At 45.9% G+C, this 27,452-nt stretch overlaps 2 protein-coding genes across 2 annotated transcripts in view; both read left to right on the top strand.

Annotated features, from left to right (window-relative positions):
* The window catches only part of LOC141435027 (muskelin-like), a 51,452-nt gene that overhangs the window by 10,693 nt on the left and 13,307 nt on the right, over window positions 1-27,452 (top strand). The gene's annotated exons all lie outside the window — the stretch shown is intronic.
* Window positions 1-27,452, top strand: LOC141435226 (protein FAM91A1-like). The gene is given in 23 exon segments (XM_074097877.1): window positions 1-221; window positions 446-530; window positions 5,599-5,705; window position 6,559; window positions 7,118-7,219; window positions 7,940-8,121; window positions 8,818-8,918; window positions 9,893-9,924; window positions 9,927-10,069; window positions 10,730-10,863; window positions 15,076-15,172; window positions 15,493-15,600; window positions 15,678-15,764; window positions 16,724-16,902; window positions 17,534-17,567; window positions 17,742-17,874; window positions 21,496-21,671; window positions 21,833-21,902; window positions 22,092-22,238; window positions 22,572-23,185; window positions 23,325-23,428; window positions 23,503-23,572; window positions 23,782-27,452. Coding segments are annotated over 23 exon segments (2,889 nt in total). The 5' UTR covers window positions 1-149; the 3' UTR covers window positions 23,893-27,452.

Genomic DNA, 27,452 nt, shown 5'->3' with positions numbered 1-27,452 from the left:
ATCGCGCAGCCTTACCTTACTAAATGAATAGTGATTTCAGTTTTCCTTTATCAAATCAAAATATCTGGTAGATTTTAGTCAAGGACAGTCTATTCGCAAAATAATACGTTTCAATGTAGTAGCGATAAGTGACATACTATTCCACAACCATGGAAGACGAGGTTGAGGAATGTGTGCGAAAGAAAATACAATGGCCTAAGCTGCCACAAAATGTTAAAAAGGTAAACTGATATGCAAGGCAATGATAACTTTGTAATTTAAGCTAATTGGTGTAATGAAACAACACGGTGGCCGCCTATTTAACCAAAATGACAACGCGACATGCGAAAACTACAAATAAAATTGATAGTAATTTGAAACTATTTTGTGATAATATTTTTCAGTTATTTCTTAACAAATACTGTCTGATTGGAATTTAATAAGTTTAATTTTCTATTATTTGCAGCTATTGGGTGATTCACATAAAGAATATGAGAGGTACATTTTTGAATTCAGTATTAAAAATCAACTACGCTACAGGGGTAGTCTTGGTAAGTGTTATTTTTAAAACATGTCTGTACTTGATTTGACGTCGTTTAAGAAGAGACGTTGTAGAGAAACCACGATCGCGTAAGATCGAGTGTGTCCTCAGAAGGACAGTTTTGTTTGTTCTCAGAAGAACAGTTTGTTTGTTTTCCTCGTGCAAGATCATCGCAGTATTTCTACATCTTCATCTTCAAGCCTCGAGGAATCTTCGTCGTCGTACTCCGGAGAGCGGAGACACGCTGCACTCGAAGTACATCGGAGCTACGACGACGTGTTCACTCCTCGACGGTCGCGCGCAGAAAAGGACGAAGGCAATGCCGCGCCTAGTTTTGTAGAGACGCGAGCGAGAGATCCGAGCGTTGCATAGCTCACGCATCCTCTCGCTCATTTAGAGCGAGAGCGCGGCGAACTGAACGAACGCGGCGAACGTTTCTGTCCTCCGGGAACCTCGCACTAGTTGCGCTTTGTTTATATTGTATATATTAGATCATTTTTGTAAATAAACTCTCTTCTTCTTCTTCTATACTCCAATCTAATAGGGTGTTTTACTTACCTGCTACCAAACATCCCTAAAGTGGTGACCCCGTGAAGAACATCAACCTTGTGAAGATGACTCACACCGCAGCTGAAGCCGGCGTACTGAAGCCTCAAGCTCCGCCACCAGCTCATCCACATCCATCAACCGTCGACACGCAATTTCTCATCGACGAGTTAAGAAGAATCCAGCGAGAAATCGTCGAGCTACGCTCCGAAACAGACAGCAGCCATAGCAGTCGCACTCGCCGCCGTTTCCGAACGAGAAACCGAAGAAGCAAGACCTCGCCCATGCCATACTGCCAACATCACCATCGCGATGGCATGTCCGCGAAGAACTGCACACCACCTTGCAGCTTCAAACCCATACCAAAGCCGTCGGAAAACCTAACAGCAACGTTGGCTGCGGCGGAATCCGCAGTTTTTGACTCATCACACCGCCTCTTCGTGACCGACAGGAAAACGAAGCTCACCTTTTTGGTCGACACTGGAGCCAACATCTCCGTGCTACCTAAAAGAAAAGGCTCACGTGAACAACCGCTGCCATTTCAACTCTACGCCGCCAACAACACCGTCATACCTACATATGGTGAGAAGACACTCGATCTCGACCTCAGCCTCCGTAGATCGTTCCGATGGAAATTTATCATCGCCGACGTGTCGAAGCCGATTTTGGGTGCCGATTTCCTAAAATTCCACGAATTAATAGTCGACATTAAACACCGCAGACTCATCGACGGCAAGACGCACCTCGCAACAAACGCACAGATCTGCGCTGCGCAAATACCTACCGTTCGCAGCATAGACGTGCAAGATGCGTACCACAACATCCTCGCCGAATTTCCTGGAGCCACTCGACTGACATCGATGAAATTATCGCCGAAACATCCAGTCGAACATTTCATCGAAACCACTGGCCCGCCCCTTCACTGTAGGCCACGCCCCATTGCACCGCATCGTTACGAACTCGTGAAAAAAGAATTCCAGAACATGATGCAACAAGGCCTATGCAGACCAAGCAAAAGCCCTTGGGCATCACCTCTTCACGTCGTGCCGAAGAGAAATGGTGACTTACGCGTGTGTGGCGATTACCGAAGGCTCAACGCCATTACCAAGCCTGATCGGTATCCCATACCGCGCATACGCGATTTCACCTACCAACTCGCCGGGAAGCAAATTTTCTCCACTCTCGACCTCAATCGCGCATACCAGCAACTGCCAGTCAGCGAACAAGACGTGGAGAAGACCGCAATCATCACCCCATTCGGACTCTTCGAATTTCCGCGCATGTGCCCAGGTCTCAAGAACGCCGGCCAGACGTTCCAACGCTTTATTCACGAAGTACTGCGCGAACTTGACTTCGTATTCCCTTTCGTCGACGACCTACTTGTGGCATCAAACAACGAGGAAGAGCACCGAAAACACCTACGCACCGTACTACAGCGACTTGAAGAATACGGCATCACCATCAACCCGTCCAAGTGTGTTTTCGGCCAGCCTACCGTTAAATTCCTCGGTCATCAAGTCTCGGCGGAAGGAATACAACCACCTCAAGACAAGGTACAAGCGATCACCGATTTTCCGAAGCCGCAAACAGTGGAAGAGCTGCGACGTTTTCTCGGTATGATCAATTTTTACCGCGAAAACATCAAAGACGCCGCCACCATTCAAGCGCCGCTAAATAAATACCTACATAACGTCAAGAAACGCGACAAAACGCAGATCGACTGGACCGCCGAAGCAACGCAAGCGTATGAAGCGTGTAAAGACAGCATAAAAACCGCCGCTTTACTCGCTCATCCGTCTCACCATGCGACACTTGCCATATTCTGCGATGCCAGCGACAAAACAGCCGGAGCCGCTCTCAATCAGTACGTAAACAACTCGTGGCAACCACTCGGATATTTTTCCAAGAAATTTACCGACGCTCAGACACGCTACAGTACCTACGACCGAGAGCTACTCGCTATCTACATGGCTGTCAAGCATTTCCGCAAGATGTTCGAGGGACGCGAAATAATCATTTTCACCGACCACAAGCCGATAACATTCGCCTACACAAAGACAAGTACAAACAGCGAATCACCGAGACGCACCCGCCAGCTACTTTTCATTAGCGAATTTACCACTGACATTCGTCACGTTAGTGGGTCGCAAAACGCTGCCGCGGACGCCTTATCACGCGTCGAAGCAATCACTTGTCCATCACCAATCGACTACAAGCAACTTGCAGAAGCTCAAGAGCGAGACAGCGATACCATACAAGCACTCACTCTACAGAGCAACCTATCCATCAAGCAAGTCACCCTGCCCGCGTCGAACATTAAAAATATATTGCGAAACCTCAACTCCACATATACGTCCATACCTACCTGAAGAACACCGTCGCATCGCATTCAACGCAGTACATAACATCAGTCATCCCGGAATCAACACTACACGAAAATTAATTGCGCAACGCTACTTTTGGCCCTCAATGAACGCGGACATCGGCAAGTGGGCAAAAGTATGCGTACAGTGCCAACGCGCTAAAGTGCAGCGCCATACAACGAGTCGACCAACGATTTTCCCGCCAACCGAGCGATTCGAGCACGTACACGTCGATATCGTTGGCCCGCTACCTACCGCGGCCAGCGGTCATCGCTACCTCGTGACCATGATCGATCGTGCAACAAGATGGCCCGAAGCATACCCACTGTGCGAAATCTCGCTGAAGACGTCGCCAAAGCCGTCTACGAAGGCTGGATCTCCCGCTTCGGCTGCCCAGCAACAATAACAACCGACCAAGGACGCCAATTCGAAAGCCGAGTATTCGCATCTCTCTCTCGCTTATTCGGCATCGAAAAAACGCGCACAACGCCATACCATGCGCAGTGTAACGGCATCATTGAACGCTGGCACCGATTTTTAAAAGCCGCGTTAAAAGCAAGACTGCAGACCGCAAGAAGCTGGATCGACGAGCTACCTACAGTCCTACTCGGAGTACGCGCCGCGATGCGAAGTGACACCGGTGTAAGCGCAGCCCAACTCACCTACGGATGCAACGTACGCTTACCCGGTGATTTCTTATCACCGAACCGCGATGACGTCACACTAGACTCCGCCTACGTCGATCAGCTGCGCGACTCAATACGCAACCTAAGACCGATGCCGAAACAACCACACAGCAACACGAAACCGATATTCGTACACCGTGACCTGCAAACGTGTGAATACGTATACGTACGCATAGACGCCGTAAAGAAGCCGCTACAAGCACCTTACGACGGACCCTACCGCGTGCTGAAACGAGATAGCAAGATATTTACCCTGCAACTACCTAACCGGCAAACCAACATCTCTATAGACAGACTCAAACCTGCCTACACTATCGCCGAGCAAGATATACCTACAGCTACAACACCGACTATCTGCAACAAGCAAAATACATCGAGCACGAGCGAAAAACAAACAACAAAACTAACAAACGACCTGCAACAACAAAACCAGAACCTGCAACAACAAAACCAGAACCTGCAACAACAAAACCCAGGAAACGACAACCCAACACCTACAACAACCGCAAGCAGAACCACTCGCCGAGGCCGCACTATCCGCCTGCCGGTACGCTTCGCTTGAAGGGGAACCCTGTAGGTGATTTGACGTCGTTTAAGAAGAGACGTTGTAGAGAAACCACGATCGCGTAAGATCGAGTGTGTCCTCAGAAGGACAGTTTTGTTTGTTCTCAGAAGAACAGTTGTTTTGTTTTCCTCGTGAAAGATCATCGCAGTATTTCTATCTTCATCTTCAAGCTCGAGGAATCTTCGTCGTCGTACTCCGGAGAGCGGAGACACGCTGCACTCGAAGTACATCGGAGCTACGACGACGTGTTCACTCCTCGACGGTCGCGCGCAGAAAAGGACGAAGGCAATGCGCGTCGGTTTTTTGTAGAGACGCGAGCGAGAGATCAGAGCGTTGCATAGCTCACGCATCCTCTCGCTCATTTAGAGCGAGAGCGCGGCGAACTGAACGAACGCGGCGAACGTTTTTGTCCTCCGGGAACCTCGCACTAGTTGCGCTTTGTTTATATTGTATATATTGGATCATTTTTGTAAATAAACTCTCTTCTTCTTCTTCTATACTCCAATCAATTAGGGTGTTTCACTTACCTGCTACCAAATATCCCTAAATGTCTGTTACTTACTTTACTGTGAGTTAGAATAAAACATGTTTAATGATAACATACATTGTTTACAAGTATCTACATAGATTATGTGTGAGTAAATCTCTTTATTTATATGTATATTGACTGTTGATAAAGATAAAAAAAAAATCCAATTGACTCTAATCCGAAGAACCTGTATTTGCGAATGTAGCCCAGATTGATAAATAATAATAATAAGATTGATGCCATGATTATTTTATTTTATTTTGGGAGGGTGGGGATTACTCCAGGAAGTTGTCAGCAACATGAAGGGTCTTTTAGGCTTCCTCCTAAAGTTGGGTAGTCACTACCAGGTATCTTGATTCCTTAGGTAATACTTGAGCTCTCTTTTCCAGTCCGGACAGTCCAGAAGGATGAAAGGAAGTATTATGAAACTCTGGTGCACAGCAGCATTCAGAGGCTTATGCTGTACCCTTACCACCTGGCCGACATGATAGTAAAGGTGAATATGAAATGACTTTTAATAATAATAATATAGTCTTTATTTCCCAAAATTTTACAAAACATTTAAAATCCAATATAAAAATTAAAAATAATGAACAAAATTAAATTCTACACTAAAATCATCACAAAATGTCTCTTATTTAGGTATGCCTTTTGGCAAAACGTCCTCCAACTCCTTTCACTGCTATCTGTCTGCCACTATCCTTATCCATTGGGGTCCTATGGTCAACCACACACAATTCACCCTCCCTCTTTTTGCTTTGCGACATTGGCAATGCCTCGGCTCCTAGAGCCATCCCTTGGGTACCAAACTGTCACCTGCTTGCTCCATTTCTCCATTTAAGTTGGTCAATATGTGATAGGATATCTGTTAAAAGGCACAAGACAAATTGAATTTTACTAATCTTTAAACAGAAACAAGATGCATGTTATTGAAAATGGCATAAACTGTTCTAAACTTGTGAATTATTAAGCAAATAAATATTTTTGTATTTTTTTGTATTTGTATAAAATTCTCATTTTTGCATAGGTTTTCATCCACTGCCATGTACTTGAAGAATTTTCATAGCACATTAGAAGACATCCTTACTTATATTATAAAGGCGAAAGTATGTCTGTCTGCTACCTGTTCATGCTTAAATATATTATATTGTTCAAATTAAATGTGCCTTTGTGTAGAATCCTTTACATAGAAGCTCCAAACAGGATGCCATTACTTGAACAGTGTCCATTTAACTATCACAAGTGTAAATATAGCTTCCAATTATCACACAAATGTACAAAACATTACTTTGTATATTGAAACTATATATTTTGGTGGATGTTCTTTGGCTGCAAATAATCATGATGAGGGTTGCTGACTTGGTTGGTGTGTATGGTGAATTGAATAACATGTGAAAACCATAAAAATTAAAATTGGAAAACTGTTTTAATGATTCATGGTTAATTATATTTGTTACGAAATATAAAAAACCTGATGCGAGGGCAGCACTTCTATGTTTTATATTGCAACATTCTTTACACGGTGTCGGTGATGTTATTTAAAGGAATATTTTCTAATCCTTCAGATTTTTTTTTATGAAAAATACTTTTATACATTGCGAATTATTTTCCTTCCAAAGCTACGTATAATCTTCGGCATTTTAACGCACGAAAAATCAAAATAACAATTTAAAATACGACGCGCAAACAACGTTAAACCTTGACAGCAATAGACAGATGACATTTGAATTTATTTTTAGGTACCAGTGCAAGAAATTCGTTCTATTGGTTTCCCGCAATATGGCGAGGTTTTTTATAATTTTGGTCAGCCTTTAATAAAAATTGGCATGCAAAGTTGCTAAGTTTAGTAGTGAAGTGACTTCCATCCAATTATTATTTGCATTCAATTTTCTCTTTTTTCTGTTTCAGGTTTAAGGATAACCCCTTTCATCTACTATGTAGAAGTGGTAGCATTGTTGATAGAGTTAGAGAAGAGCTATGACACCATGCCCAACTTCACAGCTGCAGATTGTGAGTTTGCTTTATTTGGCATGTCATAATCGTTGTGTTTCGGTTTAAAGATCTTTATTTCTTAAAAGAATAACAATAATTCACTTACTTGAGAAAGAAATATTACATGCATAAACTATAATCTAAGCTAGCGAGCGTAAACATTAATATAATCGCAAAATCATAAGTTTCAATTTGCCGGTAGGATTATAAAAAGTACACAAAACAAGTTCGACCGCTCTCTGCTTAGGAGCGCGATGCGCAGTGCGGTGTCTTACAATCTTTTATTTTATAAAGATGTATCAGCAAAAAAAACATAGTGAAGCCTCAACTGTAGCCAATATCCTGCTTTTTCGCAAAATATAATGCCCAAATGTTTCATTTGCCAAACTTTTTTCTCTAAAATTATTTTCTTTTCTCATTCCATTTTCTTATGGTTTTATAGAACACCGTAGATTAGATTAGGTTAGGTTTGTTCTTTTAAAGTTCGGAAAAAAATATGGTTTCCGAGAAAATCGTAAGTGCGAAATTAAAACAGTTTGGTGAATGAAACATTTGGGAATAATATTTAATCGAAAAGACAGAACCCTGTAGCAAGTAGATTGCCGCCATCTTTGTGTTTGAATAAGCAGTTTGCCAGGCTTTACGAATTTCTGATCGCTGGCAATACTTAATGGCGGCTTTGCCCTTTTTATCAAACTGCCAGGGTTATATTTTTTAAATTTAAACTAATTTTTTTAGGTCTCCGGTTGTTAGGCATAGGCCGCAACGAGTATCTCGAGTTGGTGGCGAAGTCGCGGTCGCTCGGGCGCCGCGGGCGGGCTAAGGCCATCCGAGGCCTGCTGCCGCGCGTGCCGCTTAACATCCCCATGCAGCCCTGGTGGCGTGTCGAGCTCGGCTACGTCCTGGAGGCCGATGTTAAGGTGAGTGCGATGGGTGGGCGAGTTATACAGGGTGTCCCGTAAGTAGTACGACAAACAATGGTCATGTATCTACTATCGAATCAACTGAATTATGACCACTATGGAACCTATACCTACGTAGAAAAAGTCATGGTGACATCGCGTTGCTCGGCAAGGGAATTCATTATGACAAATATGATATTTGTAACACCTGTGTATGTTCCTGCGAAATAAATAATTTCATTTCATTTCACATACTATGAGAATGTTCTATGGTGAGTCAGGAATCAAATGGTTCAACTGTACCCTTAAATACCCTATAAACCCTGACTGTACCCTGTAAATTTGTGAGCAAAAATTTGATCAAAAATATCTGAACACGTTTCTACGCCGTTAACAATAAAGTCGTGTTCATATATTTTTGATCAAATTTTTGCTCACAAGTTTAAGAACTCTACTGCAGATACATCAAACTCATTACGCCCTTAGGCGTAATACGAAAAAAATACCCTTGTGTTTTATTTATATAGGGGATTGCACCCAAGTTAGCCTGCATGTTACGATGCAGCTTATGGGACGTGTGATGAAAAAAAGTTCATCTCACTTGCTCGTATAAGCAGTATCAAATGAACATCGACTCATTAAAGCCCTCTCGTTCCTAATTCCTTATTTACCGCCCTTAAGATACAATGAACTATTATGACATGTTGTCTTCAGCCACTCAGTGAGCCAGAAAAGGCGCTGATTGACCTGCTAATCGACCGTGGCTCGCAAACAGCCGGCACGCTGGACTATAACGTCGTCAAGACTCTCTACAGGTAAACGACGTTCATAATTGTATTAATTATCGTACTTACTTGAAAAAATTTACTTACTGATTTTTGTGTGTAATTGAAGAATCAGAAAGCAATTTTTTTGATGGTGTGTATAGTCTATTGAAAACAGCGTCATCTTTCGTTCTGGGTGAGCAGTATATGCTCTTAGAAGTGTGTCGCTTTGTCGTACAGACAAGCATGTTCATAGATACATATCTCTAGATGGCGCTTGGAGACCAAATAATTCGCAAGTTGAAAAGTAGTAACTTTAAAATTGTCGTGTTACGTCCCCTCTGTGATAATAACTATGCGTGATAATCCCGAAAATATTCAAACAATGCATTTCTTTTAACACGAAGCACACAAATTAATACCTGTGTTACTTCAATAGTGTTGTGAAAATCTCTTGTTACTTATACTACTTCAAATGTTGGCAATAAAACCTGTTGATCATGTAATCAATGAGGGCTATCGTTTTTTTGTCTCACTAGATGGCGCACTGTTGCGTGAGGTTATTAAGTATGGCTTTCAAAGTCTGTTTATTACGGGCGTGAAAACAAAGTTTAGATTAAAATCATATTTAATACACCTTAAAACCGTACCATAAAAATATCGAGCATGCCACAGTGTTGCATAGTCCCCGTTTTGTTCGGAAAAAAGGGAGGACAAAGGTTTCCGAAAGACAAAACTGTCTCAAAACACAGACATTCATTGCCCCGGAACGCATATTTGCTATAATGAATTTCAGATATTGCAAAATATTCACAAAATTATTCTAATTTTAAATAAACCCGCGTAGCTCACCCTATAACTATGAGATTTGACATTTCGGAGACCTCACGCTACACTAGCGCCTCTAGTGGCGAATTCATACGCGATAGCCCTCATTTTTTGAACAAATTGACTTTGACTTTGTGAGGATTAGCATTCGAACCTCTAAGTTCCGTCCGTTCATTCAATCCTGAAACTGTTTCCAGACGCGGTCTGATCTACCTGGACGTGTCTATAACGGGGCGGACAAGGTGTCGGTGCCGCCGCTCAAAGGGTTTGTCATGAACCGCGTCGCGGGGGACTATTTCGAGACGCTGCTTTACAAAGTGTTCGTGTCCATTGACGAGCACACCACTGTCGCGGAGTTGGCTGCCGTATTACAAGTACGTACCATTTTATAGCGTGCATTAAGGGTACTCACTCACTGCACGCCGTGAACCGGGATTGTCGAGCACTCGCCACAATTCCTAATTTTCCGAGTTTATACGTACCTACTTGTAGTAATTCTACTAATACTGTAAATGCGAAAGTTTATGTGTGTGTGTGCATATAAGTTGGATACCTGTAACAACAAATAGGCTACTTTTTATCCCGATATTCCAGGGATAGGGATGGTTGTTTTTAACCACGATGTAATTTTCGGGAATCCCCATGGGAATTTTGTAAATTCCTCCAATTTTAATTCAACCGCTGTACTCATACTCATACTCATACTCTTTTATTGGTAATGATCGTTATTACGTGTCATTTGTTAAATTATTCTAATATATTCTAAGAATAATTAATTAAATAATTTTCAGTAAATAATAGCCATTGGCTGAAATTTAAGGAACTCATCAAAAGTGTAGAAATGTGCTCGACAAGCCAGTTTTTTCAGTTTTTAAATGTCTAACGACTGTATCTGATGATTACGCGTGCGAAGCCTCGAGTAAGCACTAGTCGCATCATAATCCCTCGATACCGACCTCTGCTAAGTAACGTCCAAATCGATCGGTTCTAAACTTCATGATCCCGTACAATACCTAAGCGTTCTCTGTGCGCAGGTGGAGGTGGAGTCCGTGAAGCAAGCGGTGTCGCTGTACTGCCGGCTCGGGTTCGCGCGCAACCTGCAGCCGCCGCCCGTGGCGCCCGCGCACCCCAGCTGGCGGGACGCGCTCACCGACCATGTGCATCCGCAGTCAGTAATGCTCAATGCCCGGCTGACGGATGCTAATAACGTCTAAATAATTTCCAACGATATACGTAATATGGATATGACTACAATTGATTTAAAAACCGGCCAAGTGCGAGTCGGACTCGCGCACGAAGGTTCCGTACATCATATATAACACATTCATTAGATATTAGCAAAAAAAATCATCTTTGTTGTATGGGAGCCCCCTTAAATATTTATTTTATTCTGTTGTATTTGTTGTTACAGTGGCCACAGTTGTACATAATCTGTTAAAATTTCAACTGTCTAACTTTCACTGTTCATGAGATACAGCCTGGTGACAGATGGACCGACGGACGGACAGCGAAGTCTTAGTAATATGGTTTACGTTTTTAGCCTTTGGGTACGGAACCCTAAAAAAGAAAATAATTATTGAAGGAAACTCAAATAAAGGCACAAGCGAAACGTCAATGTAATTCACATGTCTAAGACGTAATAGAATAAAAACTTTATAGTCGTAAAAGGTGACAATTTACAAGTGGTTAGTACTTTCTTAATGTACAAAATATGTTTTTACTGATATGTAACAAAAACTTCATATATTTTTATATATAAATAGTACTCAAAATTTAATGAAAGTCTTATCCATCTTATGCTTTCTTCACTATACTGCATCCAGCGGCCACCCATTGAACTATATAGCTCTGGGGCCATAAAACCACATTTCCAACCTCTCGCTCGCTGCCGCTGCAAAGTGCAAACGAGAGATCCGATAACCTCCCAAGCGCGAGCGAGAGGTTCGAAACATGGCCCTATACGAACTGTAATTTCGAACTTCTTATCTGCCGTCCCGCTGACGCTAATATTATTTAACACGATAGTGAGAGGACGGTATGATTCGAACTTCGGTTTTTTTGAATTTCGTAGTCGCCCCCATGGTTTTATGGCTTCAGAGCTCAGATGATAGCGCCACTACACTAGTATAGCTAAAAGAAAAAAAAAAAGGTATTCAGATTGATATTGTATGCTTTGAGCGAAACAAATATGATGCATGGTACAGACTGCAACTTAAAGTTAAACAACTTTCATGTCCAGCGCCAGTTTTTGCCGTAAACACTCAAAAAGGGGCGGGGTCGCAATTTTTAGTTCAAAAGAAATATTTCTTATAAGGTCGTGAAAGAAATCGATATGATTTCGAAATCACATCATCTTTGAATGCTGCGCAGTTACCGTTTCCCAATATAATTTAACAGTTATGTGTTTGTATACAAACAGAACTCCAACGTCACCGTCATCGCTTTTCTTTCATAAACTAGATGAGATGCTGCGCATTGTTTGTCAAAATAAGAGAAGACGTTACGTCCTGTGTGGTGATTTCAATATCAACACCATGAAGAAGTCATTGATATCTAAAGAATTTGTGCAGATCCTAGGAAATTATGGCCTAAGTCTGACTATTAGTGGTCCAACGAGAATTACTGCCCAATCAAAAACCTGTATTGATAACATAGCTGCCAGTGTTCAAGGAGCCGCAGCTAACATTCATGATCTGGGGCTGTCGGACCACACCGCTCAATCCTACCAATTACCTGTAAAGAAACGACTACTCCCCCCAGTAAAATGGTGGTACGAAACGAGAAGAGATTTTCATCAAGATAATATAACAAAATTTATAGACTGTTTATCGTGTTTAAGTTTCAATGAGGTGTTTAGCGAGACTGATGCTTCGTGCGCATTCGATGTATTTTACGATCTGTTTGTTCTCTTCTACAACCTATGTTTTCCAACAGTCACAGTAAAAATTAGGAATCAACTCCATTATTCAAAAAAATTAACAACAGGGATGCGTAACTGTTGCCATAAGAAAAGGAAATTATATCTGTTAAGTAGAAAATTAAGTTATTGTAAATTACGATATAAAAAATACTCTCGTTTATTAAAAAGGTGCATTATAGCTCATCAAAAGACTGCTAACTTAAACTATATTAACAAAAATAGCAATAAATGTAAGGCAGTATGGAATGTCATCAAGAAGTACACCACATCTGACTGCAACAGTAGATCTGTGGAAAGGCTATTGATAGGTGATAAGAGTATTGACGACCCAGGTGAAATTGCAGAATGTTTTAATAATTTCTTTATTAATATTATCAGTGAAAATATATCATCTGAAAGTTGCGATGATATCGACTAATAATATTGCCAATAATGATTCAACTATTTTTCTTAACCCTGTGTATCCATATGAATTAATTAACATTGTAAAAAAGCTAAAAAACACTAATGCTGTTGGTTATGATGAATTGAGAACAGATATAATTAAAAAGAGTATATCTGTTATTGCGAACCCACTTACTTATGTCTTAAACTTATCACTTGCCAAGGTAGTTTTCCCAACGTACTCAAAAAGTCTATAGTAAAACCTATCTACAAGAAAGGGGGTAAATTTGATATGGGAAATCATAGACCAATAACTCTTATTTCCATATTCTCGAAAATCTATGAAAAAGTAATGTATAATAGATTGATAAATTTCTTAGAAAAAGAAGGATATAATAAAGGAGCAACAGCATGGCTTTCGAAAATCTAAATGTACCTCTTGGCAGCATTTAATTAATTAAAAGTGTACTAAATTCCCTAGATAGCAAGGTACCTGTTTCAGTCCTATTTATGGATATGAGCAAGGCTTTCGACTTTGTGAGTCATAAGCGACTGATAGGAAAATTGTTTAGTATGGTATACGAGGCTTAGCTCTTGATTGGATCAAGACATACCTTGAAAACCGAAGCCAATGTGTTGAAATCTTGAAATATAGTTGTCAAACTAAATGTCTGGAGTCACACAGGTCATCGTATGTAATTAATAAATACGGCGTCCCTCAGGGTAGTATATTGGGCCATTGCTGTTCCTAATATTACATTAACGATCTACCTAACAACTTATCAAATGAGTGTATTTTATTCGCAGATGACACATCGGTTGTTATACCATGTAAAGACTTAGCTACATATAATGACGATATTAATAGGACATTGACCCAAATTATTGATTGGCTAAAACAGAACAATTTAAAAGTGAATCTAAACAAAAACAAATTTTTATTCAATTTCATACTGACCGGGGAAAGCCACAACATTTAAATATATGCTATGGTAATGACATTGTTGAAGAAGTAGTACATACAAAGTTTCTCGGTATAACAATTGATCGTCATTGCGACTGGCAGAAGCACTCAGATGATATCTGTGCTAAAGTAAATAGTTTTATATTTGCATTAAGAAGGGTATCGCAAACTGTTTCAATAAAAGCAGCTGTTACTGCTTATAATGGGTATGTAAATTCTATTTTACGATATTGTGTAGTGTTGTGGGGGAATTGCAAGGATAAAAACAAAAATATTTCTTATGCAAAAGCGTTGTATTAGAGCCATATTTGGCATTGGTCGAATGGAATCATGTCGTCAGTATTTTTTGAATAACTACATTCTAACTTTTCCATGCATATACATTCTTGAAGTTGCTACGTTTGTTCATAAATATAAGAACCAATTTAATGAAGTACAGCAGCTAAGTTCTCGTAAAGTCCGATCTCAGTACAGGTACAAACTACACAAACCCCCTACGCGACTAGCGTTAACTTCAAAGAATTCCTACAATATGTGCATCTCAGTCTACAATAAAATTCCTGATGTGTTCAAATCTAAAAAAATAATTAATTTTAAACAATCTATTAAGATATGGCTTGCTAGAAAATGTTACTATAGTATGAATGATTTCTTTAATGATGAAAGTTGACATATAATTTTACGTTATGGTATTGTATTAGCTATGATAATTTGAAACCTAGTCGTGTAAATAGTTGGATAAATTGTAATGATTTTAAAATTGTTAATAATGTCCCAGCTAAAATGTATGTACACCTGAAAAGGTAGGGTCTGGTGATACTCTATTTTCATGTATTATAATCTGCAAATGTAACCCATGTCCCACATACATCGAATAAATTATTATTATTATTATGTACAATGCTCGATTCTAATGCCGGCCTTAGCCATCTAAGGTCGTTCGTGGGGGCCTTTGGCGCCCTTTTAGATGCGACGAGCGACAATGACAAGTCGTGTTCGTTAGACGTAAAATACCTCCTACGAGATAAGTCTGTAAAAGTTAATAAGCTGAATCTAGTAATCACAGTAAGCTGTCGATCCTATCTATTTATTCGTAATATATGTTTTTGCAGGTATAGTCAAATATCTCCGCTAACATTCAACCCTAACATGGAAGAAGAGTTACAAATGGAGCCGGTACTTATGAAGGACCCGTCCACGTCTAAACAGGTTCGATTCGGACAATATCTATAAATAGTAATGTTTCTCTGGCCTTAAGCAAGTTGCCCTGGTCACCTTTTAACTTCTGAAACCCCTTCAGTATATTTAATTTAATTAAATACATTTTGTTTGGTAATGCTGAACTGTGACGTCAACTGTTACCCAAATCAATAGCCTATTTATTTATTTATTTGAAAACTACTAAATAATATCAAGTTTAACAATCAATCTGATTTTCTAGGTTCAGATTCAATGTTTTTTTTTTAGATAACGTCTTGGATTGGCGTCAAATATCACATTGTTCATTTGTTTTAACTGGTTTGTTGCAGAACTATCAAGAAATTACTGATACCTCAAACAACAGTGGAAGCAAAAGGGTGGCGCTTCTGTTCGACTCCACATTAGCAGCTTACCTCATGATGGGGAATCTTTCACCTGTATGTGATTGGAAAAATAAATGTTTTTCTCAAAATATGTTTCTGCCATTTTTTTCATGTTGAACTTATTGTTATAGGATCTCAAAACGCACGCAGTGACGTTGTTCGAAGTGGGCAAAATATGCGATGAAAGTCTGGACAGCTTGTTAATGGAACTAGACAAGGTATGGTTTGATTTGTAGTTATCGTTTTCCATTTTAATTGTTACTAACGCGTAGTTATGGGCTTTCGCCTGAAATAAAAGCTTTCATTTCATGGTTATTTATTTATTTATAAATTAATATACCTGCTGTTGGAATTCAAAAGCTATTTCCTTACTCATTGAAATGCTTTCTGGTGACGTTGAATATGCAAGTTGAATTAGCAATGGGCGGGCCACATCGCTCGAAGAACAAATAACCGTTGGGGGGAAAAAGTCCTCGAGTGGCCACGAACCGGATGACGAAGCGTTGGCAAGCCTCCCACTAGGCGGACTGACGACATCGTGAGTTGCGAGCAACCGGTGGATGCAAGTGACGAGTTCTAACGGGGAGGCAGCTGTTCAGCTGTGGAAGTCTTCCGGCCAATGGTGTGCATTGCGCAGGCAGCAGGGAAGTGCCCACTGCCCACCCTGGTGTGGGGAGTGCAGTGCCTTCCCTGGAATTGACCCAATGCACCTATGGTTCCGGCTGTTGATGAACTTAAGGCTCCGTTTTCACCAGAGATGTGCGAGGATGTGTTGCGAGGAATGTGTTTTTCACGAACCAATAGAGACACTTCATTTTACTCGCCTCGCTCCGCTCAGCGGTTTCCATCAGAGAGCAGTGCGAGGATAGTTTAATGAAGCATTTGTATAGGTTCATGAAAAGCACATCTTCGCAACATATCCACGCACATTTTTGGTGGAAACGCAGTTTAAAAGCTTATTCACACTAGCGTTTATGCCGGCGGTTTCTCGGCGGAGCGGGAACGCGGCGCACAGGCGGCTCGCACGCTGCGGTATCTCCGCGATTATTCTCCGCCTGCGTGCCGTCGCGTGGACGCGGCGATTAAGCCACGTACGGCCATATACGGTCGGCGTCACCGTCACGGCACGCTGGCGGCAAATAATCGCCGCTCAAGCTCTAACGTGTTGACTTGTCAGGTGGCCGGCGACCCGGAGATAGAGGGCGAGGCGGCGCGCTACCTGGCGGCGGCGGCGTGCCTGCGTCGCGCGCTGCGCACTCTGCGCCCGCGCCTGCGCCCGCTCGACCTGCTGCGCTGCGAGGCGCTGCACGCGCTGGGAGCGGCCGCCCGGGGGAGGCTGCTGGCCACCAAGTACAAGTAAGATAGAGGGCGAGCTGTTTTGTTGACTCTACTTTTTGCCACTGGTTACTCGTACTCTAAGTACTCGTCGAGACGAATCAACTGGCCCTTAGCAACTTACGCCTACCAACGAATAACAAAGCCTAGCTACCAAAAAACCGCTGTAAAAAACCGTTTCTTTTATGACGACCGACCCTCTATAATTTTAAATTTTATTTCTTTTTAGTATTTGCTGTTATAGCGACCACAGTAATTTAATTTTTATTTATTGGTTTCAAGCGCCTAGCTACTACGCCTGAAGAGATAGAGTCCTGTGACGGACGGACAGACAGACAAACCGACAGCGGAGTCTTAGTAATAGGGTCCCGTTGGCACCCTTTGGGTACAGAACCCTAAAATAGGTCACGTCCATAGTATGGGTATGTTCCCTTATTGCTGGATGCTGCAACAGCGTCGGGTAGCCGCGCGAGCAGAGCGATGGCGCGGAGTGCGCGTGTTGCAACAGCCGCCGTGTCGCGTTGCTCCAAGAAGAATGGCTACGAATTAGCCCGAAACATGTCCAGATAAACTCGATTTAAAACTTGAGTTATTCGGATTTATTTAATTAAATAAGAGGAGGCTATCATTAATTAGTTCGTTTGTTGTGTAGGCTGTGCATATCGACGGCGCCGCTGTGCCGCGAGGCGCGCGCGGGGCTGGCGGCGGGCGCGCTGCCGCACGTGGGCCCGCGCCGCCCGAGGCCAGCACGCCGTGGATGCGGCTCTACCTGTACCACGTGGCCGGCTACGGTCCGCCCACGCTGCTGCTGAGGAAGGGTGAGTTAGGCTGTGCTAACGACGGCGCCGCTGGGCCGCGAGGCGCGCGCGGGGCTGGCGGCGGGCGCGCTGCCGCACGTGGGGCCCGCGCCGCCCGAGGCCAGCACGCCGTGGATGCGGCTCTACCTGTACCACGTGGCCGGCTACGGTCCGCCCACGCTGCTGCTGAGGAAGGGTGAGTTAGGCTGTGCTAACGACGGCGCCGCTGGGCCGCGAGGCGCGCGCGGGGCTGGCGGCGGGAGCGCTGCCGCACGTGGGGCCCGCGCCGCCCGAGGCCAGCACGCCGTGGATGCGGCTCTACCTGTACCACGTGGCCGGCTACGGTCCGCCACGCTGCTGCTGAGGAAGGGTGAGTTAGGCTGTGCTAACGACGGCGCCGCTGGCCGCGAGGCGCGCGCGGGCTGGCGGCGGGCGCGCTGCCGCACGTGGGGCCCGCGCCGCCCGAGGCCAGCACGCCGTGGATGCGGCTCTACCTGTACCACGTGGCCGGCTACGGTCCGCCCACGCTGCTGCTGAGGAAGGGTGAGTTAGGCTGTGCTAACGACGGCGCCGCTGGGCGCGAGGCGCGCGCGGGGCTGGCGGCGGGAGCGCTGCCGCACGTGGGGCCCGCGCCGCCCGAGGCCAGCACGCCGTGGATGCGGCTCTACCTGTACCACGTGGCCGGCTACGGTCCGCCCACGCTGCTGCTGAGGAAGGTGAGTTAGGCTGTGCTAACGACGGCGCCGCTGGGCCGCGAGGCGCGCGCGGGCTGGCGGCGGGCGCGCTGCCGCACGTGGGGCCCGCGCCGCCCGAGGCCAGCACGCCGTGGATGCGGCTCTACCTGTACCACGTGGCCGGCTACGGTCCGCCCACGCTGCTGCTGAGGAAGGGTGAGTTAGGCTGTGCTAACGACGGCGCCGCTGGGCCGCGAGGCGCGCGCGGGCTGGCGGCGGGCGCGCTGCCGCACGTGGGGCCCGCGCCGCCCGAGGCCAGCACGCCGTGGATGCGGCTCTACCTGTACCACGTGGCCGGCTACGGTCCGCCCACGCTGCTGCTGAGGAAGGGTGAGTTAGGCTGTGCTAACGACGGCGCCGCTGGGCCGCGAGGCGCGCGCGGGGCTGGCGGCGGGAGCGCTGCCGCACGTGGGGCCCGCGCCGCCCGAGGCCAGCACGCCGTGGATGCGGCTCTACCTGTACCACGTGGCCGGCTACGGTCCGCCCACGCTGCTGCTGAGGAAGGGTGAGTTAGGCTGTGCTAACGACGGCGCCGCTGGGCCGCGAGGCGCGCGCGGGCTGGCGGCGGGCGCGCTGCCGCACGTGGGGCCCGCGCCGCCCGAGGCCAGCACGCCGTGGATGCGGCTCTACCTGTACCACGTGGCCGGCTACGGTCCGCCCACGCTGCTGCTGAGGAAGGGTGAGTTAGGCTGTGCTAACGACGGCGCCGCTGGGCCGCGAGGCGCGCGCGGGGCTGGCGGCGGGCGCGCTGCCGCACGTGGGGCCCGCGCCGCCCGAGGCCAGCACGCCGTGGATGCGGCTCTACCTGTACCACGTGGCCGGCTACGGTCCGCCCACGCTGCTGCTGAGGAAGGGTGAGTTAGGCTGTGCTAACGACGGCGCCGCTGGGCCGCGAGGCGCGCGCGGGGCTGGCGGCGGGCGCGCTGCCGCACGTGGGGCCCGCGCCGCCCGAGGCCAGCACGCCGTGGATGCGGCTCTACCTGTACCACGTGGCCGGCTACGGTCCGCCCACGCTGCTGCTGAGGAAGGGTGAGTTAGGCTGTGCTAACGACGGCGCCGCTGGGCCGCGAGGCGCGCGCGGGCTGGCGGCGGGAGCGCTGCCGCACGTGGGCCCGCGCCGCCCGAGGCCAGCACGCCGTGGATGCGGCTCTACCTGTACCACGTGGCCGGCTACGGTCCGCCCACGCTGCTGCTGAGGAAGGGTGAGTTAGGCTGTGCTAACGACGGCGCCGCTGGGCCGCGAGGCGCGCGCGGGGCTGGCGGCGGGCGCGCTGCCGCACGTGGGGCCCGCGCCGCCCGAGGCCAGCACGCCGTGGATGCGGCTCTACCTGTACCACGTGGCCGGCTACGGTCCGCCCACGCTGCTGCTGAGGAAGGGTGAGTTAGGCTGTGCTAACGACGGCGCCGCTGGGCCGCGAGGCGCGCGCGGGGCTGGCGGCGGGCGCGCTGCCGCACGTGGGGCCCGCGCCGCCCGAGGCCAGCACGCCGTGGATGCGGCTCTACCTGTACCACGTGGCCGGCTACGGTCCGCCCACGCTGCTGCTGAGGAAGGGTGAGTTAGGCTGTGCTAACGACGGCGCCGCTGGGCCGCGAGGCGCGCGCGGGGCTGGCGGCGGGCGCGCTGCCGCACGTGGGGCCCGCGCCGCCCGAGGCCAGCACGCCGTGGATGCGGCTCTACCTGTACCACGTGGCCGGCTACGGTCCGCCCACGCTGCTGCTGAGGAAGGGTGAGTTAGGCTGTGCTAACGACGGCGCCGCTGGGCCGCGAGGCGCGCGCGGGGCTGGCGGCGGGCGCGCTGCCGCACGTGGGGCCCGCGCCGCCCGAGGCCAGCACGCCGTGGATGCGGCTCTACCTGTACCACGTGGCCGGCTACGGTCCGCCCACGCTGCTGCTGAGGAAGGGTGAGTTAGGCTGTGCTAACGACGGCGCCGCTGGGCCGCGAGGCGCGCGCGGGGCTGGCGGCGGGAGCGCTGCCGCACGTGGGGCCCGCGCCGCCCGAGGCCAGCACGCCGTGGATGCGGCTCTACCTGTACCACGTGGCCGGCTACGGTCCGCCCACGCTGCTGCTGAGGAAGGGTGAGTTAGGCTGTGCTAACGACGGCGCCGCTGGGCCGCGAGGCGCGCGCGGGGCTGGCGGCGGGCGCGCTGCCGCACGTGGGGCCCGCGCCGCCCGAGGCCAGCACGCCGTGGATGCGGCTCTACCTGTACCACGTGGCCGGCTACGGTCCGCCCACGCTGCTGCTGAGGAAGGGTGAGTTAGGCTGTGCTAACGACGGCGCCGCTGGGCCGCGAGGCGCGCGCGGGGCTGGCGGCGGGCGCGCTGCCGCACGTGGGGCCCGCGCCGCCCGAGGCCAGCACGCCGTGGATGCGGCTCTACCTGTACCACGTGGCCGGCTACGGACCGCCCACGCTGCTGCTGAGGAAGGGTGAGTTATGCTGTGCTAACGACGGCGCCGCTGGGCCGCGAGGCGCGCGCGGGGCTGGCGGCGGGCGCGCTGCCGCACGTGGGGCCCGCGCCGCCCGAGGCCAGCACGCCGTGGATGCGGCTCTACCTGTACCACGTGGCCGGCTACGGTCCGCCCACGCTGCTGCTGAGGAAGGGTGAGTTAGGCTGTGCTAACGACGGCGCCGCTGTGCCGCGAGATTAGCAAGACTAAATATTCGTTAATATTAGTTTAAGTCTGTAAGTTATATATAGCTATAGGTGTTGGTTTTCCGACAATAAATAAATGGAGGAAACTGGGAAGCTTGTACCAGAATGAACGAGTTAACTACTATATTTGCCGATGACTATAAGACTGTAGGTAGTTGAGTGGTGCGAGAATGCGTTGCGAAGGCGGGGGTGCGCCACTGGCCGTGGCCGCTACTAGTAACTGAGTACTTTACAACACATCCCTCGCAGCACATTCCTCGCACACATTTCCATTTTCCTTTTGGTTTTCCACTAGAGCTGAGCTGAGCGAAGACACGTTAATGAAACATTTCAATTGATTCATGACATACAAACTTCTCGCAACGCATCCTGGCACATCTCTGGTGTAAACGCAGCCTAACGATTGTCAAGACTGTTTTGTTTTGCTAGGTACGGTGGTGCGCAGCGTGCCGCGTCTTCTGCTGGGGTTCTCGCGGCTGGTGGTGGCGTGGTGGGGAGCCGAAGCAGCGCTGGATGGTGCGGGGGGCTCGCCCGGCGCGCTGCCCGCCGCCGCCGCGCTGCAGTGTGCCAACACCGCGCTGCGCCGCGGGCCCGTGCTGCTGCAGGTAGGGGGGAGGGGAGGGGGGGGCACTGCTGAGTCTTATTTCTTCTTATTCTTAAACTATGATAGTCCTGGGAGAGTAATGGCCAAAACGCTTGAATATCCAATTATCTACTCATTAGGTATACTCCATTAATTGATATTAAGTTAGCATTGTTTTTGCAGGCAGTGGGGGTGAGGCAGCCTGCACGGCTCCGGCACCTCGTGTTCCCGCCAGAGGCTGACCCGTCACCTGGTTAGTGGAAAGTTAACAGTATTTATAGATCGTTTGCTCCGACAGTTGATATAGTGAGCGCATGTCCATACAAATCCTTATAAAGAATACTAACCGCTCGCGGCGAGGCGATGCGGGTCGGGTGGCGGGTGGCTCTAATGAGCTGTGACCTTAACAGTACAGCCATTATAAGGTGTGTTGTGTTCGCAGAGTCGACGATGCTGTGGTCGCGGCACGCGGGGCTGCGGCGGCTGGCGGCGCGGCTGCGGCTGGCACGCACGGCCGGCTACGTCACGCTGGCCGACATCGGCGTGCCCGACCTGGGCTGCGCCAGGCCGCCCCCCGCGGTGCAGCTGGGTCAGTACCTCCCACTCCCACACGGCACCATGACAGTGCACGCTGCTGTAGACGCGCCGGCGGCTGGCACGATATAGCTGGGTCGATTCGATTCTATCAAACACTACTTTGCACCAGCTCTTCATGATATCATTCAGCTGTGCCACAACAGGTCCGCGTTTGTAAAACACCGTTATATGGCCACCTCTTAGCCATCATTATTACTACTAATAATTTTTTCGAGGTATGAAGAGTTTTGTTGTTCATTTGCAGACCGAGTTTTAGTTAAATTGATTTAAAATAAAAACTTTTTTTCACTAATTCACCATGAGTACTACAAAATATCGTTTACAGTGCCACCAAAGAAAATGAAAGACGTCTGCGGCATAGCGAAGCCCTTAAGCGAAGTATCGCTGTCCTCGACGGACTCCACAGAAAAATCCGTCGATGAATACTCTAAAGTGGCGACCAATCGGTTGCAGTCGCCCATTGAGTCCCACTTCGCCGTCACGCCCTCTGCCGACAGCAAAAACAGCTCTCCTGCCAACGGTTTCACCACAGTTGAAGGCGGGCAATTACTTTGCGAAGAACTAGATAACCTAGCAAGTAAATACCAACCTACCCACCAGAGCAAAGAGTCCATAGCGTGCAGCGACGATCTAGTCCCTATACATTCCTCCTCCACCAGCATAGAAGACTTAAAAGACAAGCATTCCAATTGGAGAAGTAAAGAATCGATCTCGGATGAATTAGTCCCCATACATTCCTCTTCAACGAGCGTGGAGAATTTGAAAATCGACCCGGATAAATCGTCGAATCAATTGAACGATCTGTTGAGTCCCGCTGAAGAGTCGATATCGATGTTCACGCAGTTGAACGACAAGTTGGCCGAGATGTCGACGGCGGAAGGCGACAGCGGGATTGATACGGCCCACAATGTGTCTGATGACGAAACTTGCAAACCAGAGGTATGTGGGACTCATTTTACATTCTCTCATTTACTTCCGAAGCAACACTACCCGTATAGTTTTCACACCTGTTGAATGAATCTACTCAAATATCTGCCATATTTATTAAACAAAATCATAAGACATGTTAACGTTTCAGAAATGGACTATTCTAGACCTTCAGTTCGGCATTCCATTATTTGACGAGGTCCTCTGTGAGAAGATTTGCAATTGCATAACGGATCGGATAGCTAAGCCAGAACTGTAAGTCATGTTTTATTTACGGTAGCTTATATTCAAGTTTAAATAGATATTTTAATGCCTTTTTCTACCTGCAGATTGGACAAAATTAAAGAAGACAATGAGTTCATATGCTCGGATGTTTTAAAATTCGTGTCGCAGTGTCAAGTAAGTTGAAATATATGTATTTAATAATTAGCAATCGCAATTCGAAAACAGGTTGCGCTAAAACAGATATTGTCCATAGTTTATTTAATTAATATCATACAACCTTATAATGAATAATTATAATTAATTAATCAAGTAATATTTATATTACAAATGTCATTATAAAAAAGCAAAATCTTGGATTTATTTTTACAACAACTTCTTTCTAGTACTACCCAGGGGAAGACATGGGCATAGTGAAACGTGGTTCATTGGTTCCTCTACCGCGCAAAAACCTGGCTTTTGAGAACGGCCGTATCAGCGAGTGGAGTGGGAAATGACGCTGTCCCGCTCGTACCCACCTCGCCCCCCTTCTAGTGCAAGCGCGCGAAAGAGTCCGTTATATTTCTGTGTAACTATTAATTTGTTTAACGCTAAAGAGAGCTGACTAATATAAAATGTTACCTACTATTTCATTGACGTTGCATATTTGTAACTACGTAATAATTACTGGCATGTTGCTATTTTTGGACATATGAAAATCATGATAAATTAACTGTGAAAGTTTTGGTAAAACACTCGTGTTATTAATTTCATAATAATGGGAAGAAGAAGAATCAGTCAGTATAAAGATGTTGCATATGCAAGTCTTGTTGCACGAGGATATGTATTTAGTGTGTCTCCACACATCTATGGACGTGGAACCGGTTTAGGCCGATGAAAAAAAGCTAATGTCGACGTCTTTTTCCTTCTTACTCATCATCATCATCATCCCAGCCTATATACGTCCCACTGCAGGGCACAGGCCTCCTCTCTCTTTCCTTCCTATTGCGTTGACATAAATAAAGCCTTTTTTTGATAGCTTAGCAGATTTGATGTCGTTAGATGTGAGAGACCCTTAAATCGTAATTGTTTTGTTTCTCGGTTGGTTGGTTAGTCGTGAATTTTTTTTTCTATATTTCGTATTTCTATATGTTTTATGACAAAATTAACAGCAATGCCAGAAAGTCAATTATGATATTTATGATAGTCACCATTTTATTTTCAGAAACATGTATAATGTGATGTTAAAGGAGAATTATTAGAATTAATGTACATTATATGCGACATTTTAGCAAACTGTTTAAGTTTTATTAGATATTAATGCACTTTCTCCTAATTTTATTTGTTATTATGTCGCATGTAACAAATTGTAGGAATTAGATTAATTGTGTACACATTTTTATCAGTAGTACTAGACTTGGGCATAAAAATCTTTCGAACTATATGTATTGATATATTAATTACGCCAACTCTCATCCAATGTGACATGGGGGAGTCTCGGGAAATATTTTTTTTCTGTAAAAAACGCATCTTGTTTCTCACTAAACTGTGGCTAATTCATACAGAATCCACAATAATGTATCGTGTTTATGCGAACGCCACAATTTTACAAAATCTCACGAGACATTAGAGTGGGGATCGAGCCTAATCTCACGATATCTCGACTAGGGCCGGGCCTCACGCTCCCTTAGTTTTCTATCGCACTGATTTATACCGGCTACTAAATGTCAGTAATCACAATCAAAAGAACTCCTTGATAATACTGTGAGTATAATCTCGGACCAAAAACAAGAATAGACTGTTGATAAAATTAGCAATAACAAGCTTTTATTTAACATTGTATGCATGTCCTGGAAATTTGCAAACTATTTTTCGACCGCTTCCTGGTATCCGATTAGAGTTGAAATTGGAATGCTGCAGTCAGCCAGGGTTGCCTCCTTACAAGGAAATTCCTCGATAGTTGAAATCACGAAACAGACATGAAACTTTGCACGTATGTTTAGTTTAGCAGATACTAAACAAAAAAAATAAATAAAAGTGACAACATTTTTAAACAAGCTTCTGACTTATACGCTTTAAAAAGGATGAAAATAAAGTAAACCCATCAATTTATGACATTACGCTATACATGATGTAAAGCTTGTCGCGCGGTTTACTTGTGTTGCTCACTACCTATTCTTGTCTTTGCTCCGACAATGAGAGCGAGCATTAACTCGAGATCCAGTAAGGGATTCTATAAAAAAAACATTAATTTCAGGCAACCCGCAACATGGCTCATACAATAAATGTTTCTATTGGTTAATGAAAAACATATTCCTCGCAACACATCCTCGCACATCTCTGGTGAATATGCTGCTTTATTATTCATTAATGGGCATACATCATGGTTATTATTTATTAAGATATTGCCAAGTCTAACTAGCTGGTCTAAATAAGTACACTACGGCCATAGTTAATATATATATTTACAACGAGTTATTTTTGATTTTCGTTAACTTTAACCCCGCTACAGGCTCCTGCCTAGTTTAGGGTCCGCCGGATATTTCACTGTGCAAATATTTTCAATGTTGTATTATAATAAATTTATTATTTATTCTTATTCTTCTTCTAAGTAGTTTCTATCATCATCATCATTATAGACGACCAGATGGCCAAGTGGTTAGAGAACCTGACTACGAAGCTTGAGGTTCCGGGTTCAATTCCAGGCCGGGGCAGATATTTGTTTGATTAATACATAACGTCGATGATACTGCAATACCGTGTAACTAGCATTTTCAATAAGGTATAATTTTCACTGTCAGAACAGTACGATGTCGGTACTATAAGTGCAGTGAAAATTATACCTTATGGAAAATGCTAGTTACGCGAAATTGCAGTATCATCGACGATAATACGAATGTTTGTCTTGGATGTTTAATGTGTATTTATCTATATTTAAGTATGTTTATCTGTTGCCTAGTACCCATAGTACAAGCTTTGCTTAGTTTAGGACTAGGTCAACTGGTGTCAGTCAAGTGTCCCATGATATTTATTTATTTATTATATTTATCATTGAACTGAACCGTCTGTCAGTTAACGGAAATCAAGAAAAACAATGTATAATAATGTTAACGATTATCAAAGTTTAGGGATAAAAATGAGGCGGAGCATCAATCTTTCGGTCCGATATAAGGTCACAGCTCATTAGAGCCACCCGGCACCCGACCAGTACCGCCTCGACTTTCGGCGTCCAGTCGCTGTCGACAGGTGGTCCACGGGTGACGCCGCGGTGTCAACGAGTAGACCTCGCGTGGTCAACGAGTGGAGTAGTTTATTATGAAATGAGGGTGGGGAGCGCCGCGCCGACCGCGCGCGGTTCACGCGAGGCAAGCGTACGAACAGCGAACTATCACCGAGTGGACACGACGACGCTACGGAGTTGATGTAATGAGCGCATGCCCATGCAAATCCATATAAAGAATACTAACCGCTCGCGGCGAGGCGGTGCTGATCGGGTGCCGGCTGGATCTAATGAGCTGTGACCTTTAATTGTATCTTTGGTTCTTGATATTTTATTTTTGTTATTTTTTTACAAACTGTGCGAAATTTGTGATGTGCTGTAATTTGAAATTCTAGATAGTATGTATATCTCTTCTGTTATAATATTATTTTGTTGATTCAAATATTTAAATATCACTGAAGACGTTTGTAATATTTCCGTCCCAGTACAAAATGCACACCAGCTTGAAAATCTATGCATTCCGATTTGTTGGCTATTGTCATCCTTTAAGTATTATTAAATTAATAGATAGCTTTTAGTAAGATCGGAAGGCCCAAAACATATTTTCGTTGCTTGATTTGCCGAGTTCAAGGGCAAAATACCCTTTTTTACCCTTGCAACAAAACTGGACTTGTATGGAACGGCTTTATAGGTGTTATTATTGTTTAAAATCTTTTACTGTTATCTTAATTTGTGTGCTAAAGTTAAATACACCGTGCACGCTTACAAATTCCTAATCACAGTTGTTGTAGAAGCAAGCTTGTTTATGTTTATAACGATAGGTATGAAATAGAACTAATAAAGTACTTGTAAATAAAA

This window comes from Choristoneura fumiferana, chromosome 14 (assembly GCF_025370935.1).
Source record: "Choristoneura fumiferana chromosome 14, NRCan_CFum_1, whole genome shotgun sequence".
Taxonomy (NCBI): domain Eukaryota; kingdom Metazoa; phylum Arthropoda; class Insecta; order Lepidoptera; family Tortricidae; genus Choristoneura; species Choristoneura fumiferana.
The sequence above is the reverse complement of the archived record's forward strand: the minus strand, read 5'-3'. Positions and strand labels throughout refer to the sequence as shown.